Raw genomic sequence first — 15,758 nt, 5'->3', positions numbered from 1 at the left:
TACAATACCAGGAGATGAGCTGACTGATATGAAAATCCCAAGTAATCTTGGGTAAAAAGCAATGTACTGAGGGTCAACCATTAATGCTCCCTGCTCTCCAACCCTTTAAGCAGAGGTAAAAGCCACGAGGAATGAGGTTTTCATGGAGAGGTTCAGAAGTGAGCAAAACTCTCACAGTACAAAGAGTGGCTTCCTCAAAGCACTGAGAACTAAACTTAAGTCCCAGATGGAGTACTGTGTAACATTGGGCAACAGGTTTGATAGATCTTCCATAAATCTCAATGCTGCAGAGTAAGCAGATGTCAAGAAGCCTTCCACCAGAGAACAGAATAATGCTGAGAGGGCAGCTAGGCCTGATTTCTTCAAACACCTCAGACATAGGAAAGTCAATAGGAGGAAAAAATATGATGCGCACAGCAGAGGTAAAACCTTTTCCACTTCTGAATACAAGTCTTTCTGGTATAATCTTTTCTACTGTTCAGCAGAACCTCCTGAACCTCTGTGGAGCAAGATGATTCTCAGAGCTAAAACTATTTAAGTACCAGCCATCAGGTGAATTAAAAATCAAAGATTTCTTGGGGCGGATTTTTTTTTTTATTTATTTAAACCATTTTTTTAAATTTTGTTATTTAAATAATACGTTTTTCTTTTTCAAAATGAACCTGTTTTAAAAAATCTGAATTTAATATAAAATATCTTAAGGTCTACACTTATTATAATCTCTTAAGATATTTAAATAAAAAATAAATATGCTAAATCTATGAACCTCTATCAAAAACTGAGTTAAAGGATGTTTTTTCTATACAAAGAAAGAATATGGGGAAAAAGATCTAACTTTTGAGGTCAAGCTTTATAAATGTGGCACAACAAAAGTAAATAAACAATAGATCAATCACCGTTTTTTAACATGCTAAAAATGTACAATTAAGAATCTGAAAATATTAAGCTATATAATTGCTTAAATAATGTATATGGTTATATACTCAGTCACAGATTTAAGGTCAGAAGGGACCAATATGATCATCTAGCCCAGGGGTTCTCAGACTGGGGGTCACGACCTCTGAGGAGGTCAGCCAGGTTATTATAGGGAGGGTCACGAACTGTTAGCCCCACGCATGCTGGGGCTCTGGCTGTCAGAAATGCATAGGGCTGACAGCCCAAGCCCTTCAGAACTGGGTGGCCAAAGAGCCACTAGCCAGGTGTCCAGCTCTGAAAGCAGTGCCACACCCCACAGCAGCACAGAAATAAAAATGGCATGGCATGAGGGAGTCCTCACTTTTGGGGAAGGGGGAGTTATCACAGCCTGAAATATTTTCAAAGGGGTCCCAGCAAAAAAAGTTTGAGAAAACCTTATCTAGTCTGATCTCCTGCACAACGCAGGCCACAGAATCTCACCCACCCACCCAATCCGGTAATAAACCCATAAACCTATGAGTGAGTTACTGAAGTCCTCAAATCATGGTTTAAAGACTTCAAGGTACGAGAATCCACCAGAAAGTGAACCGTGCCCCATGCTACAGAGGAAGATTATTGTGTATCCTCCTAGGTAGCAAAAAGATGCGCCAAATCTAATGCAAAGGCTCTATTTAGTTGTAAATCAACATATTTTAATGGTTATATCTACCAATGAAAATGCACTTTTCTTTAGAAAATAATTGAAGTGCACATGGAAATGTTGATAAAAATAGATTATTTAAATCGAGGCTTTCCAGTTGGTGAGTTAAATCATGACTGAAATAGCTGCTCTAAATCACCTTGATTTAAATTAATCCACCCTACCAGGCATTGGGCCACAGCATGTTCAAGTTGGGATGAATGACATTTCCTGAATCCTGCACAAAAAGACTGGGTGGCAGCAAAGACTGATGGCTCCCCAGGAGGAGAGATGAAGAAGATATTGAAACCAAAGCTGTCTCAGTCAGGCTGGTGCAATCAAGATGACTGCAGCTTTGTCCTGTTTAGGACCTTGAGGATCAGCAGCAGCAGAGGTAAGTTGTATACAAGATTTTCCACCCAGGAGAGAAAGGCATCCACCACAGCGTGGCAATCCAAGCCTCCCCTTAAACAGAACATTGAACATTTATGGCTGGCTACGGTGGCAAAGAGATCTGTTTTTGGAAATCCCCATTTAAGAAATATCTGCCTGAGTATGGATTTCTCTACGTTTCCATTCATGAGCTTGAGTGAAGCACCTGAAGTCATCAGCTATAGTGTTTTGATTGGGTAGATAGACCACTGAGAGAGACAGACATCATGGGTTATTCAGCAGTTCCGTAATTTCATAGCTTCTGTGGAGAGGAAAGGGGATTTCAGACCCCACAGGAGATGTATATGGTACATACTAGCCCTGGTTGTCCGTTGTTATGAGGACAGATTGTCCTTATATCACGGGTAGGAAGCGCAGACAGATGTACCTAATAGCTCTGAGCTCCAGAACATGAATGTGTAAAGAGGACTTTTGGCCAGTCCATCTGCCCTAGTTAGTCCTGGAGATGAGCTCCCCCCTCCCAGGGGAGACACATCAGGAACTACTGCAAAAGCAGGTGGAGGATAGTTGAATGGGACCCCCAAACACATTTTGTCTGGACACTTCTGCCATTCCAGCGAAACTAGAGTAGGACAGGGGCTCCAAGGCAGCTTGTTTAGACGGTCTCTGTTGGGTATATAAACTGACTCGAACCTGGCTTGGAAGCAACGCAGGTGCAGTAAAGCATGACAAAGGCATACGCAGCCATGCACCCAAAAAGTTGCAGGCATGACTTGGCAGTGACCTGAGGACTGATCTAAGGGTGGATATGATACAGGTTTAATAAATTATGGCTGGTGTGGAGAAAGTAAATAAGGAAGTGTTATTTACTCTCTCATAACACAAGAACTAGGGGTCACTAAATGAAATTAATAGACAACAGAAAGTATTTCTTCACGTAACGCACAGTCAATCTCTGGAACTCCTTGCCAGAGGATGTTGTGAAGGTCAAGACTATAATGGGGTTCAAAAAAGAACTAGATAAGTTCATGGAAGATAGATCCATCAAATGCTATTAGCCAGGGATTGCTGCTTACCAGAAGCTGAGAATGGGTGTCAGGATGGATCACTTGATGATTTCATGTTCTGTTCATTCCCTCTGAAGCACCTGGCATTGGCCACTGTCAGAAGACAGGATACTGGGCTAGATGGACCAATGGTCCGACCCAGTATGGCTTTCTTATGGTCTGAACATGTGTGATCAGATATGACAGTGCAGGAACCTGTCAGATACAGATCACAGTGCCAATAAGATTTGGAAGGAACAGATTTGGATAAGTGATGAATCTTAGACCTTTTTGGCAGATTCTGTGGGATGCTGACCAGTGAAAATTACCATCCGAAGATCTTAGATCCTTCCTACCTCAGAGAGGACTGAAGACACGGCTCAGCTGGTTTTCGAAAAGTATGAGGTCTCCTACAGTAGGTCTACACTGCAGCTGGAACCATGCCTCCCAGCCCAGGTAAATAAACATGTGCTAGCTCTGCTCAAACCAGTGCACTAAAAACCATAGTGTCAACCCTGCAAGAAGAGACTAGCAGAGCTAGACATGTCTGTCTACCTGGGCTGAGAGATGCACCCAGCTGCAATGTATACATAGCAAGTCTCTGGCTCGAAGGTAACTCTTGGAATAGTGGCTCTGGTAGAAACCAGTTATAATGCAGCAAACTGTTTTTGAGATGGGACCTCAAGAACGGATACATTTCTCATTCATTTTGCTATCAGAAACATTTTCAGACTGATTAGCAAAATGAACATTTGTCTATGATATGCAACTCCTCTGTTCAAAAAAACAACATTTAGCATGTCTGTTGTTCACAGGCATAGCTGTTTCACAGGCAAGGCATTTTTTAAAGCACAGAGACTGACTCTCAACTATGAGAGCTGAGCCTTGGTACCAGGGGAGACTCAAAACAAAACAATAAGGGGTTTCTTGGGGGATTTTTTTTGTTTGCCAACAGACACTATGTGAAACTTACAAACCATGAAGCACAGTAACACCAAGTAAATATCCTAAATATACCCAACATTCTGGGGAAACAAATGGACACTGCAGTAGCTCTGTCTCATTGCTGCAGTTGGTAAAAAGGAACTGAGTGGCATTCGGGCTGCTCCACCCTCAATACCGCAGGAGGGGCAAGAGGGAATACAATTTGCAAGATTCCAGGCTCTCACATATGGGGTGCACACACCAACAGTGGGATTCCTGTGAACAAATGCTCTAAGAACCACCTTCTTAATTACTGGCAATGTGCAAGAAGGAAAAAACCTGGACTGATCTGCAGTTCCCACAAAGAATTTGCCGGTCTGGCAGTTAGAAAACTCATATTTACACTTCTAAACGCAGCAAATTTACTCTGCAAAACATTTGACCTGTTATCACAGAATCCCAAGATGACATTGTTAATGCATCACTTAAGTGTAAAACCACATACCTCTTTGCTAGCTATACCTCCTCAGCTACCAGTCTAACAATCCCAGCCTCATATCACCTACACATACACAACCAGTCTCAGATCTGACTCCTCTCACAAAAGTTAAATATTCCTTCCCACCAATGAAATACTTCATCCCTTCTTCTAGCTGCAGCATCCACACTATTTATTCTTATAAGGTTCCCCTATGTCCTTCTAGTTGAAAGACAGGGAAGCATTAATTAAGGTTTTTAAAGGGATTTTACATATGAAAAGTATTTATTAAATATTTTGCTGTACAGTGCATTTAAAGAAAAATCAACAAATTATATCATTATCTAATTTGCATTTCAATACTTCTTTCAACAAATTATAAAGCAGCAGAAGGCCCCAAGAGAGTAAGATCTAGTAGGATAAAAACCACTTAGAAGAATGTACAAACTTTGACTTCCAGAGCATTCTTCCAGTAATGTTAAAAAGGAAACAGCCAATTAACTATACAACACATCTGTTTTTGAAAATTGTTTATCATTTTAACAAACAGCTCATATTATTCTGACTAACAATGTATCTTCACTGCAAAAAAAAAAAAAAAGGTCTTACCTCAGGTTAGCTAACTCCAGTTAAAACAGCAGTGAAGACAAGGCAACCCAGGTTTTAAACTCTGGTTAGCAGCTCAAGTTAATGCCTGTAGGGGAACCTGGGATTGAACTCAAACTGCCAATCCAAGTTAAAACCCAAATTGCCTTGTCTTCACTGCTATTTTAACTCAAATTAAGAACATCCTTAGAAATCGGGGAGGGGAAAAAAAATTTTTTTTTTTGTGCTTGTTTTGACTTTACACAAAGAGTTGCTAAATCTATCATTTCACTGTTTTCCCAAGCACAGTCCTGTTAGTCTGTCATCCACATAACAATGGGGAGAACAGCTGTGTTTGGGATTTGTTTGTTTTTTTTAAAAGAAGAAAACATGATTGTAAAACCAGAAAAACTGGCAACATTTCTGGGGCAGGTGTGGTACCAGACACTACTTTTAACTCTGTTTTCAAAAATTTGACTGGTTTACCAAGATTGTGCATTTTTAAATACATGGAAAGGGGGAAAAAGCACCTAACTGCTGTATAAAGAGCTTATCGCTGTTCCTGATACAAAAAACATCACATCACTATCTTTCCATTCCAGAACATTTTTGGGGGGCATTTTTTTACTTCCTACTGGACTCACTGACAAACTCTTTGACCTACACAAGAGACCACTCAGGACTTTTTCTCCCTCCTTTCCCCTTCCTCCCAAAAAAGTTCATCTAGTCCCCCGTTTTCACCATCTGCCCTCTTTTGGAGTACATTCTGGAACGCTGGCAGCTACAAAACTATCATTTAAAATTTGAGCATCAGATTACAGTCTGTGACAGCATGGTAAGACTGGTTTAGTGACCCAGGAGTTCACATTTGTCACTGGCTTGGTGAAATCTAATTATATATGAGCTGGGGGTGTCTGTCTGTTTTCTGACCATCTGTTCTGAGGTAGGCACTCTCAGTTGTGAGTCACTCCAGACAGCATAACATACACTAGAGAACTTTCAACATGCCAGCAGGTCTACACCAGTGGTTCGTACCCCCTCTCTCTCCCCCCCCCGATGTATTCGGGAGGGCATGAAAAGGCAGAACGGACAGCAGCAGCTGCTGGCTGGGTGCCCAGCTCTGAAGGCAGCACCACCACCACCAGCAGCGCAGAAGTAAGGGTGGCATGGTACGGTACTGTCAGCCTTTTACTTCTCCATTGCTGTTGGCAGCAGCACTGCCTTTACAGCTAGCCATGCCACCCTTAATTCTCTGCTGCTGCTGGCAGCGGTGCTGCCTTCAAAGCTGGGCGCCCAGCCAGGAGATGCCGCTTTCCACTCTGCCTTCAGATCTGGGCAGCTAGAAAGCTATATACTTAAATGGATCTGTTTGAATGGCCTTACAGTTTTTAATATTTAGTGAGAGCTAAATGTTAATTTTTTTTATTGTTATATGTACTTATCGTACAGAGGAGGCGCGTACACCATTACAGACACAAAGAAGGACGGTGCAATCAAATAAGTTTGATAATCACTGGTCTACACAGGCCAGTTAGGGTATGTCCACATAGCAATTAAAAACCGCGGCTGGCCTTTGCCAGCTGACTCAGGCTAGTAGGGCTTGGGCTGAAGGCTATTTAATTGCAGTGTAGACTTCCAGCTGGAGGAAGACTCATGCTGAAGCCCGGGCTCTAGGACCCTGCGAAGTGGAAGCCATGGATGTCTAAGTGCAGTGTAAACATACACTTAGTGTGTAACACAGTGTGGCTTAGAATTCAGACCCTTCCAGCAAGCACTGCTGCACCATGTAGACAAGCTTACATATCTGTATGCTGGATTTCATGTTCCATAAAGTGACAGCCATTGTGCACAGTTCAATCTCCTAGGTCTTATTTCCTAGGATAGTATGTCATCAGCAATGACATTAATATACCAAATTCATCTTTAAATTTGCTAGATTAATATTCTTTAAAACATCATCAATATACTGGATACTTTCAAGTACAAAACTGAATTACCTGCAAACTGAGATTCTGAAGTGAAACCCCAAATGAGAGGGGGTTATTTCGATTTGTGATCTAATAAAAGGAAAAAATACAAAAAGAAAGAATTACTTAAAATCAGAATATATATGCAGAAAATAAAATAAACAGTTTGCAACATGCGAATAATTGCTTGCAAATATCTGCACAATTATGCAGTCTTATTTTATGTACTTTGAACTCCAGATTTGCATTTGCCAAATGCTCATCTCTAATATTTACTTATTTTCGTATCTTTTAGAAATACATAAATTAATGCTATTTGACTTATGGCACAGCATATATCCCTAGGAAAGGCACAAAAAACACAGATGAAAACTGCTGGAATGCTAGAAATTCCCTCACAATGTGGAAAATGTAAGGAAGGGAAAAGAAACTAACTGGGAGTCCACCTATAATAATTGAAAATAATACACAAAAGTCAAATATTCCATATATACAAAAGTACTTACATCATCTTCGTATCGAACATGAATGTTGGAAATTTTCACCTGAAGATTTTTTATGACCTGAGTGACTAATTTTTCTACGAAAGTGTCTTGTTTCTCTTCTTTTCCTTTATCTATATTGAAGCACAGGTGTTTAAATATATTTTGATTCAAATTAATATGAGAGAGAAATAAAACTGAATGAGAAATAATTGAAATACTATACATTTTGTAACTGATTAGACCCAGGAACAAACAATGGTAGGAACATCATAATTTCTAACAATAAGCCACATGCTAGAATGATGCCATATACTAGAAGCTGTACTTGCTTGTATACGGTACTATAGTTGCATTAAACATTACCCTTTAGTATACTTTCATAATGTTTATATCACTTTTCTCTATGGCCTCATCCTGCTTACGCCTTCAGTGATGTAGTAAAAGCCAGATTTTTAAAGGTATCTAGGCATCTGAAAATGCAAATAGGCACTAAAGGGATTTTCAAAATCCTGTTAGATGTTAGGCACTTAGGGGGACTTTCAAAAGCGCCTAGCTCCCATCTGCACTTTTAGGTACCTAAATACCTTTAAAAATCCAGTCCTAAGTATCCTCCCTAATACCAACAAGTTTACAGTAGAAAAAAAGGCACTCAATACTTCGTGGAATTAGACTTTACAGAGGCATTGCCACAAAGGTACAAGGAGATTCTGTGTTGTTGGAGGCAAAATTAAAATTGCTTTATATCAGTAAGTAAGTTGACCCAGACAATTGTAAAAAACGGTGAATTGTATTTCCAAAGCCCTGTTTTTATCTATTCATGTTTAGTTTCGAAACTTTATGCAGTAGATGTGTCCTGAAAGCCTGATAATATGACTGAAGTACCAACTATAATAGCTGGTCTAACCATATAGTCAATATTTATATGCAATGCAAACTTTGGAAATAAAATAAATACCCTGCAAAAAAATGTACACAGTAGCCATCAGTTTTCACAGCTACTAGTTAAGGGACATTAGTGAATTTATGATATGTTAGTGCACATAACTAATACATTTTTCAAAATATTACCAGGGCAGGAATTAATCTGCTAGAATTCATTTAGTTTAAATCAGGCAGCTTTTGGAGTTAAAAGATCTAGCAATTTCTACTGCCATGAGAAAAAGTTATTTGTTTTTCTTCCTTACCTTGGTCAGCTATTTTCTGTTTTGCATCCTCTATTCTTTGTAGTTCCCTTTGCTTTGCTTCCAGGAGCTGTTTGCCTTCCTTTTCAGCATCATATTTTATGCCTACATAAAGAAGGGAGTGGAAGTTAAGACACAAGTAACTATATATTGAGTTAAAATCCTGAAAACATTTTTGAAGGTAATTTTGATGAAATAAAGAAACATCTCTCGAACATTTTAAACAAAGATTTAATAATACAATAGCAGAAAATCAGTTATGAAAAATAAATTGGGTTAGCTAACAGCAACTATTGGAAATAAGAGCAATGGTATAGATCGTCTAATACTGTGATTTTTAAAATAATGTTACATTAAAATAAAGCTCAATAATGTACAGTTTTCCTCTAACAACTTACTAGCTGTAGGCACTATAAGCAAATAAACTCCATCCAGAACAGCCTCAACTGGTTGAGTATAAAGATTTTTCCATGGGATTTGTAGATTAAGTTGACCTACAGTACATAAAAGACAAAGTTAGAGCAATATGTAATGAAATATTTGCCTGAAATGTTACAAGGTTTTTTAAAAAAAAAAATCTAAAATTGCCCTAATATATATAGGTTAGAAGCAACAATTATCTTTTTACAATAGTCAAATTATGTTAGGTACTTTTCAAAGCAAAGAGAAAAACAATCCATGGCCAGTTTACAATCTTTAAATATACTACAATTTTTTTTAGAAATGGCAGCTAAGCAGAGTAAAACACACAAGAATTGGGACAGGACGATATGAGGAAAGATAAGGCCAATAGAAAGAGGATTGCACATTTTAGATATGCGCACATCTTGCTGGCTCACTGAAAACATATTTTAAGTATTCATTGTAATCTTCATAGAAAAAAATGCACTTAAGGATAGCTATAAACGAGGAAAAGATAATGGACTGTGATTCAGCACATTTCCTTATAAACTATTTGCTTTTTCAATCCAATGACATTGTAACAAAGCAAGCCTTCTCCCCAGCCCTCAAAAGATGCACTGCCACACCTACAATCTCTTTAGTCAGTTTTATTCCTCAAACATAGCCAAAACAAACAGTTCAAGCTCATGCTGGTATCACTCCAAGGGTATTTTCCCCCCTTTACTTCTCAGCCTCTCTCAGTCTCCCAGGCTGAGATGAAAACAGTGGTCCTTCATGGGAGGAGAGGCAGAGGACATCTGTTTTATGGGTTCTGGTATGAGGCCAGGGAAACTGACAGAGTAACTGAGGGTTGCAGAATGAGAGCTACAGCCGATTCAGCAAGAAAAAGAGCAGCTGGCTGGGAAAAAATCAGGCCACTCAGGACAGGAGGAGAGGCATCGCTTGAACCTTATTGTCAGTGAACTTGAGGGAAAATTAAGAGTCTCTTCATGCAGAGATGCTGAAGCCTCAGCTTGCAGAGATCTCAAACCCCTGGAGAAAATGACATTATGTGGGCGATGCCCTGGTGAGGGTCTGGATTGTAATGTTGGCTTTAAGGACTGTGCAGTATTTGAGGAATACTGATGTGTATGAATTTATATGTAAGAGTTTATACAGAATTTTTTTGGTTTTTGGTGAGGGGTTGTGGTGAAGGCAGTCTAGAAGAGTCTCGCACGTCAAAAAAACCTGCCTGTGAAAGAGGCAGTTGTTTGTTTTTTTTAAAGGGGAGGGAGGGAAAGGGATACAGCATGTCACAGGGTGGCTGGCCCCCTGTAACTTAAGTAGGTCCAGCTCCCCGTTTCCAGAAGAGGTTCTCCCCAGTTGGGGCCAATTACGGAAGCAATGTTGCATCCAGGGCTATGAAGGATCAGAGATAGACCAATGAGAGGCAATTGGCTGAGAGAGAGCCAGGAAGCAGGAGCAGCAGGACTTCCAGAGTTTCTGGGAGGAGAGACAGTGACAGTCTGAAATGCAAAGGGTGTGCTGAAGAACTGTTTTGTTTGTTTAAGTTTGGACAATAAACCTGCCTACAAGAGACTGAGGATATGGCAGTGAGTCCTTAGCAAGCTGGGAAGAAGCCCTGGCTTATGACAATCTGGTCATACTACAACCAGTCAATTTGTGTTCTGAGGAAACATCCCTCGTCATGTAGCATGCTGGTGATGGGAAGCCTCTTGAGTGTTCGCACACTATAAGGGGCAGGAAAGAAAAGATCTAATAATTATGTAGTAGTTGGGTTTTTTTGTTTTTAATATACTGTGTTATTTTCATTTAATTTTATACCCTCTAAATGATTAGATAATTAGGATAAATCTTCCTAATATTTTCCATGTTAGCATTTAACTCTGAAAGAGGAACAAGAATGTCTTTTACAGGTCTGAAAATATTTCCTGAACAGGTGAACTGATTCTCATTGATTTACAAACCCCAGAAATCCCCTTAAGAATATTAATTATTTAAAATGCTCAAGGTCAGCTGTAGAAACAGAAAATACTTTTGGAAACTCTTGTTTCATTTATTACAGAGTAGCACATGCTACAAAAACACAACTTACCAATATGCCCTGCTTTTACTTTAAATGGTACATCCAGCTGACTCTGCAAAGAAAATATATTTTTTTAAAATATTTAGACCTATTTATGCAACATGTTGAAGTTACTTCTCTGTTTTATTCTCCAAATCCCCTTTTGGCAAAATAACACTACTGTTCACTTACCGTCAAACACCAAACAAATTGAGAACATATATTCTTAAACATCTTAGTATGGGAGTCTTTTCCTAAATGTCTAAACCATATTAGATTGGACATATATTTGTTAGATCACAAAACCATTTTATGTTTAGTGGGAGGTGGCATTTAATCTTTAGACTGTTAAAACGGAGAACATAAAAAAATGTGTAGTAGTTTATTACACTAGACTACAACACTACCAGAATAGGAATATTTATCTGTGCTTACCTGAAAGAGTCCCGTCTTCAAGTAATAAAGCTCACAAATTAGAATGTGTACGTCAGCCTGCTTAAGCTTGGGAGTAGAACCAGACCTGTCAGTCACTAGGGGCAGGGTATTCCCTTGTTGCTAGATGTTTCCTCAGTTTCTTGCTGTTTCCATGTGCACACAGGTCAATCAGCAGCCCACCAAATATACTGACAATGAATGAGAATATTTTGGGGCATAGGTTCCACTCTGCCTCACCCAATTTCTGCCATGTAAGTTCTGGTGTTCATCTCTCCCTTGATGGGCAGTCCCCATGCTGGTAAGAAAGTATGCTCTTCTCCGGACAGAATAAGGTGATTTTCGCTCTGGAATAGCATTGATCATGTTTATACCTAGTTTATTTATAAAAATCCCAGACACGCAGACTGTCATGACCAAAGCAAGTCTGCTGGAAGAGAGTCCTCCAAGACCTTTACTGAATCCTTGTGTTCCAGCTGGTGGATATTATGCTTTTTTTGTTTCTAGTACTCATTCCCTGGATTGAACTGGAACCTGAAAAAGCCCCCTCCATTAATCCTAGCTGGCATCTAACATAAGGACCACTCTGCCGAGTTAATTAATAGGTGGATCCCTCCAACAAAATCTGGTTCTCTGCATTTCCCAATTGAGGGCGCTGAGAATGTTCCTTGAACTCTGTCAACAGATGTGACGGGGAGGCAGCGGTGGCGATCCCTCAGGGTTGAGGATGATCTCTTTCATAGGTTTTATTTTATATGAGTCCTTCGGTGATTGCGGAGTCCGATCCTTGAGCCACAGACTCATTGGCTGATATTGTAGGTGGTGTTGAAAGGCAGGGTTGGGTCATGATTGCTGCATGACAGCTGTCTGTACTTTCTTTTCTGGCATTTTTCTGTGACCAGGATGAGATGATTTTCCTCAAAAGCGGTCTTCCTTCTCTAACAAGTCTTTGCCACTTAGTCCTGTCTTGGGCTACTGTCTCCCAGTATGTGGTGTCGATGCCACTTTGAAGAGTTTCTTTTGGCCTCCCCATTTCCTTTCTCATTTGGTGAGTCAGGCGTACAGCAATTGTTTTGGTAGGCATGCATCAAACATGTGCACACAGTGCCCACTCCACCTCAGCTGGTGCTGGATAATCAGGGCCTCAACACTGAAGATGTTGGCTTTCGTGAGGACAGTGACAGTGCGGCAATCCTCCCACTTTATGTTGAGAATTTTCCAGAGAAAATGCTGGTATTCCAGATTTTTCAAGCGTTTTCGGTAGGTCGCCCAAGTCTCCCAGCCATAGAGGAGAATTGGGATTACTACATCTTTGTAAACGAGAAGTCTAGTGTGTGTTCTGATGTCATGGTTGTTGAATACCCAGTGAGACAGTCTGCCAAAGGCAATGCTGGCACAGTGGATTCTGTGCTGAACCTTAACATGTTTGTCCTCTGAGAGAGATGGCTGCAAAACAGGCAAAGCATTCTACATTTTCCAGTTCCTCTCTGTCAATGTAGATCTTCCTTGCTGGATCTAATGATTGACCGGGAGCAGGCTGGTGAACTTTTGTTTTGCCAATGTTCAGGGTTAGCCCTAGGCTTCTGTAAGCTTCAGAGAAGCAGTTAAGGGCTGTTTGTAGATCCTCCTTTGAGTGCGTAACTACAGCACAATCATCTGCGTACTGGAGTTTGGTTATTGTTGATATTTCTTTAGCTCTTTCACGGAGGCAAGAGAGGTTGAAGAGGTGCTGTCAGTACAATACTGGATGCCAATGCCCTGCGGACAGTCTTGGATTAGCATTTTCATACCTGCTAGGAAAAATGGAAAAGAGAGTGGGTGTCAGTACACAACTTGCTTCACACCAGTTTGGATGGGAAAGGGCTCAGAGACAGAGCCACTGCACAGGATGGAGGCAGTCATCAGGTCATGGAGGAGTCTTAAAATGGTGGTAAATTTGCTTGGGCACCAAACTTTGACATGATTTTCCATAGAGCCTCACGATTGACAGAGTTGAAGACTTTGGTCAGATGGATGAAACTCTTTATATGTTGTTCTTGACATTTTTCCTGGATCTTCCTGGCTGCAAAAATCATATCAGTGGTATTGATGGTCTGAAGACACACCGAGACTCTGGGAGCACTTTCTCTGCAAGAGGGAGCAGATGATTCAATAAGAATCTTCCCAGCAATGGAGAGGAGGACAGTGCCTAGATAGGGCTGATTGTGACAACTATTTCCCTTTTTGAAAATGGTGACAATGTTAACGTTGCATAAATTAGTACGGATTTCTTCAGTGCACCAGATTTTGAGAAACAGCAAATGGAGCTTGTTTGTCAGTGTTTCTTCCCCCACCACTTTCAGTACTTCAGCTGGTATGCCATCAGCACCTAACGCTTTATTCTTCTTCATTTGCTTAATTGCTTTGCAGACCTCCTCAGGTGTTAGTGGGTTGGCAAGAGCTTCCCAGACTGGGTACTGATGGACAGAGTCGATGGTGTTGTCAGTCACAGTTGATTCTCGATTTAGAAGCTTTTAGTAGTGTTCCTTCCAGTGCTTTTTGATGGATTCATTGTCTTAAGAAGGGTACTATCATCTTCAGATCTCAGCAGTGTGAGGCCACATGAGCTTGCTCCATACAGGGTCTTTGACTCACAGAAAAAGCTCTGCATATCATGTCTGTCACCGAAATCTCAGATTTCTTTTGCTTTGTCCTCCCACCATTTGTTTTTGTTTTCTCAGACCCTCCTTTGAACCACAGCTTTGAGCTGATGAAAGGAACTCTGCTTCTGACTGGATGATGGATGGTTTTGCCAGTCGCAGAAAGCTTTTTTCTTTTGGTCCAAGAGGGCTGTGAGATCAATGTTGTTGTCATCAAACCAATCCTTATGGTGGTGGGTAGTAAGGCCAATGGATTCAAAGTGGCAGCCTAAGGATAAGTGTGACAGGTATCCAAACAGGCTCCAGTAAGAATTTGATTTTTCTGTTTGTTACACCATACTGTTAACACTATTCTGAGACCTTCCACCTGATAGCATTCATCCTCAGTCAAAGCCTATGACTGACTTCCCTAGTACCATATATATTTATCATGAATCCAATATACTCCAGAAACGAAATAACTGTGTTTGCATAACTCCCGTCAACTGCTGTGCTTCCCTTCTGCACGCCATCTTCCTGCAGTGCTACGCCACTTGAGGGGGTGGTTTACAACCATCCACTTCCTGATCAATTGAACAGTCAGTGTAGACCCACTCAATCGATCCAGAAAGATCGATCTGACGGCGGCGACTTTGCTGCCGTCAGTACAGACATACCCTGAGCTGTCATTGGTTGATCTCTAACTCTCAGCATTGGCTACAAATAGCTTCGGGGAGGCTCTGAAGGGCTCAGTATGATCCAGACAGATTGGCATGGCTCTGCAAACATCCACGGATTCAATTTTGGAAGAATGAAGGGGCGAGGGGCACAGGAAGAGGATTAGTTTTGATTCAGGTGGAAAATTATACTACCTTAGGCCACAACCTAAGTTGATGCCAAAGAGAAACTTTGTCTTTATGAAAGGCCATGAAAGGAGGATCAGCTAAGAAAGCATGAAGTTCCAAAACTCGCTCAACAGAGCTGACAGCAACCAGAAATGCCATCTTGGTAGACAGAGAAAGTGAGGTCATTGCCATAGGCTCAATGGGAGAGCCCATTAGTCTGGAGAGGACTAAATTAAAATCCCATAATGGTACCCTATCAGACAAGGTGGATAGACTAGACCATTCAGAAATCTGGAAACCAGAGAGTGAGAGAAGATGGAAAATCTACCCACTGGCAGATGTAGAGCAGATAGGGAAGCCGGGTGAATTCTCATGGAACTAATGGAAAGGCCAGATGATTTCAAGTGTAACAAGTAATCAAATGCATGTCTGATCTCTATATGATGGGGTGATAAGTACTGAGATTCCACCCAGATGGAAAACCTCTTCCACTTCACTGCATATCTGGCTCTAGTAGATTCTTTCCTGCTGCTCACCAACACTGCATGAACATTTTGAGACCAAGACCTCTCGTGACTACAAGAGATCATCTCGGCAGTGAGATGGAGAATCTGGATGTTGGGATGCGGAGACTTACCCTGGTTCCGAAACAGGAGATACCAAAATTATAGGTAACCTGATCACAAGTTGATGTAGATCCACGAACCAGTACTGTGTCAGCCAGGGTGATGTCCCTAAAATTA

General features: G+C 40.7%; 1 protein-coding gene across 2 annotated transcripts in view; it reads right to left on the bottom strand.

Annotated features, from left to right (window-relative positions):
• The window catches only part of VPS13A (vacuolar protein sorting 13 homolog A), a 271,467-nt gene that overhangs the window by 239,572 nt on the left and 16,137 nt on the right, over window positions 1-15,758 (bottom strand). For both annotated transcript variants that reach the window (XM_067568877.1, XM_067568878.1), the window contains exons 3-7: window positions 11,151-11,193; window positions 9,052-9,147; window positions 8,657-8,758; window positions 7,494-7,603; window positions 7,018-7,077 (exon numbers count right to left, since the gene is read on the bottom strand). In XM_067568877.1, coding sequence (XP_067424978.1) covers window positions 7,018-7,077; window positions 7,494-7,603; window positions 8,657-8,758; window positions 9,052-9,147; window positions 11,151-11,193 — 411 coding nt within the window. The remainder of the gene's footprint in view (window positions 1-7,017; window positions 7,078-7,493; window positions 7,604-8,656; window positions 8,759-9,051; window positions 9,148-11,150; window positions 11,194-15,758) is intronic.

This window comes from Emydura macquarii, unplaced genomic scaffold (assembly GCF_026122565.2).
Source record: "Emydura macquarii macquarii isolate MOO-44397 ecotype Brisbane River unplaced genomic scaffold, CSIRO-AGI_Emac_v2 contig_2897, whole genome shotgun sequence".
NCBI lineage: Eukaryota > Metazoa > Chordata > Testudines > Chelidae > Emydura > Emydura macquarii.
The sequence above is the reverse complement of the archived record's forward strand: the minus strand, read 5'-3'. Positions and strand labels throughout refer to the sequence as shown.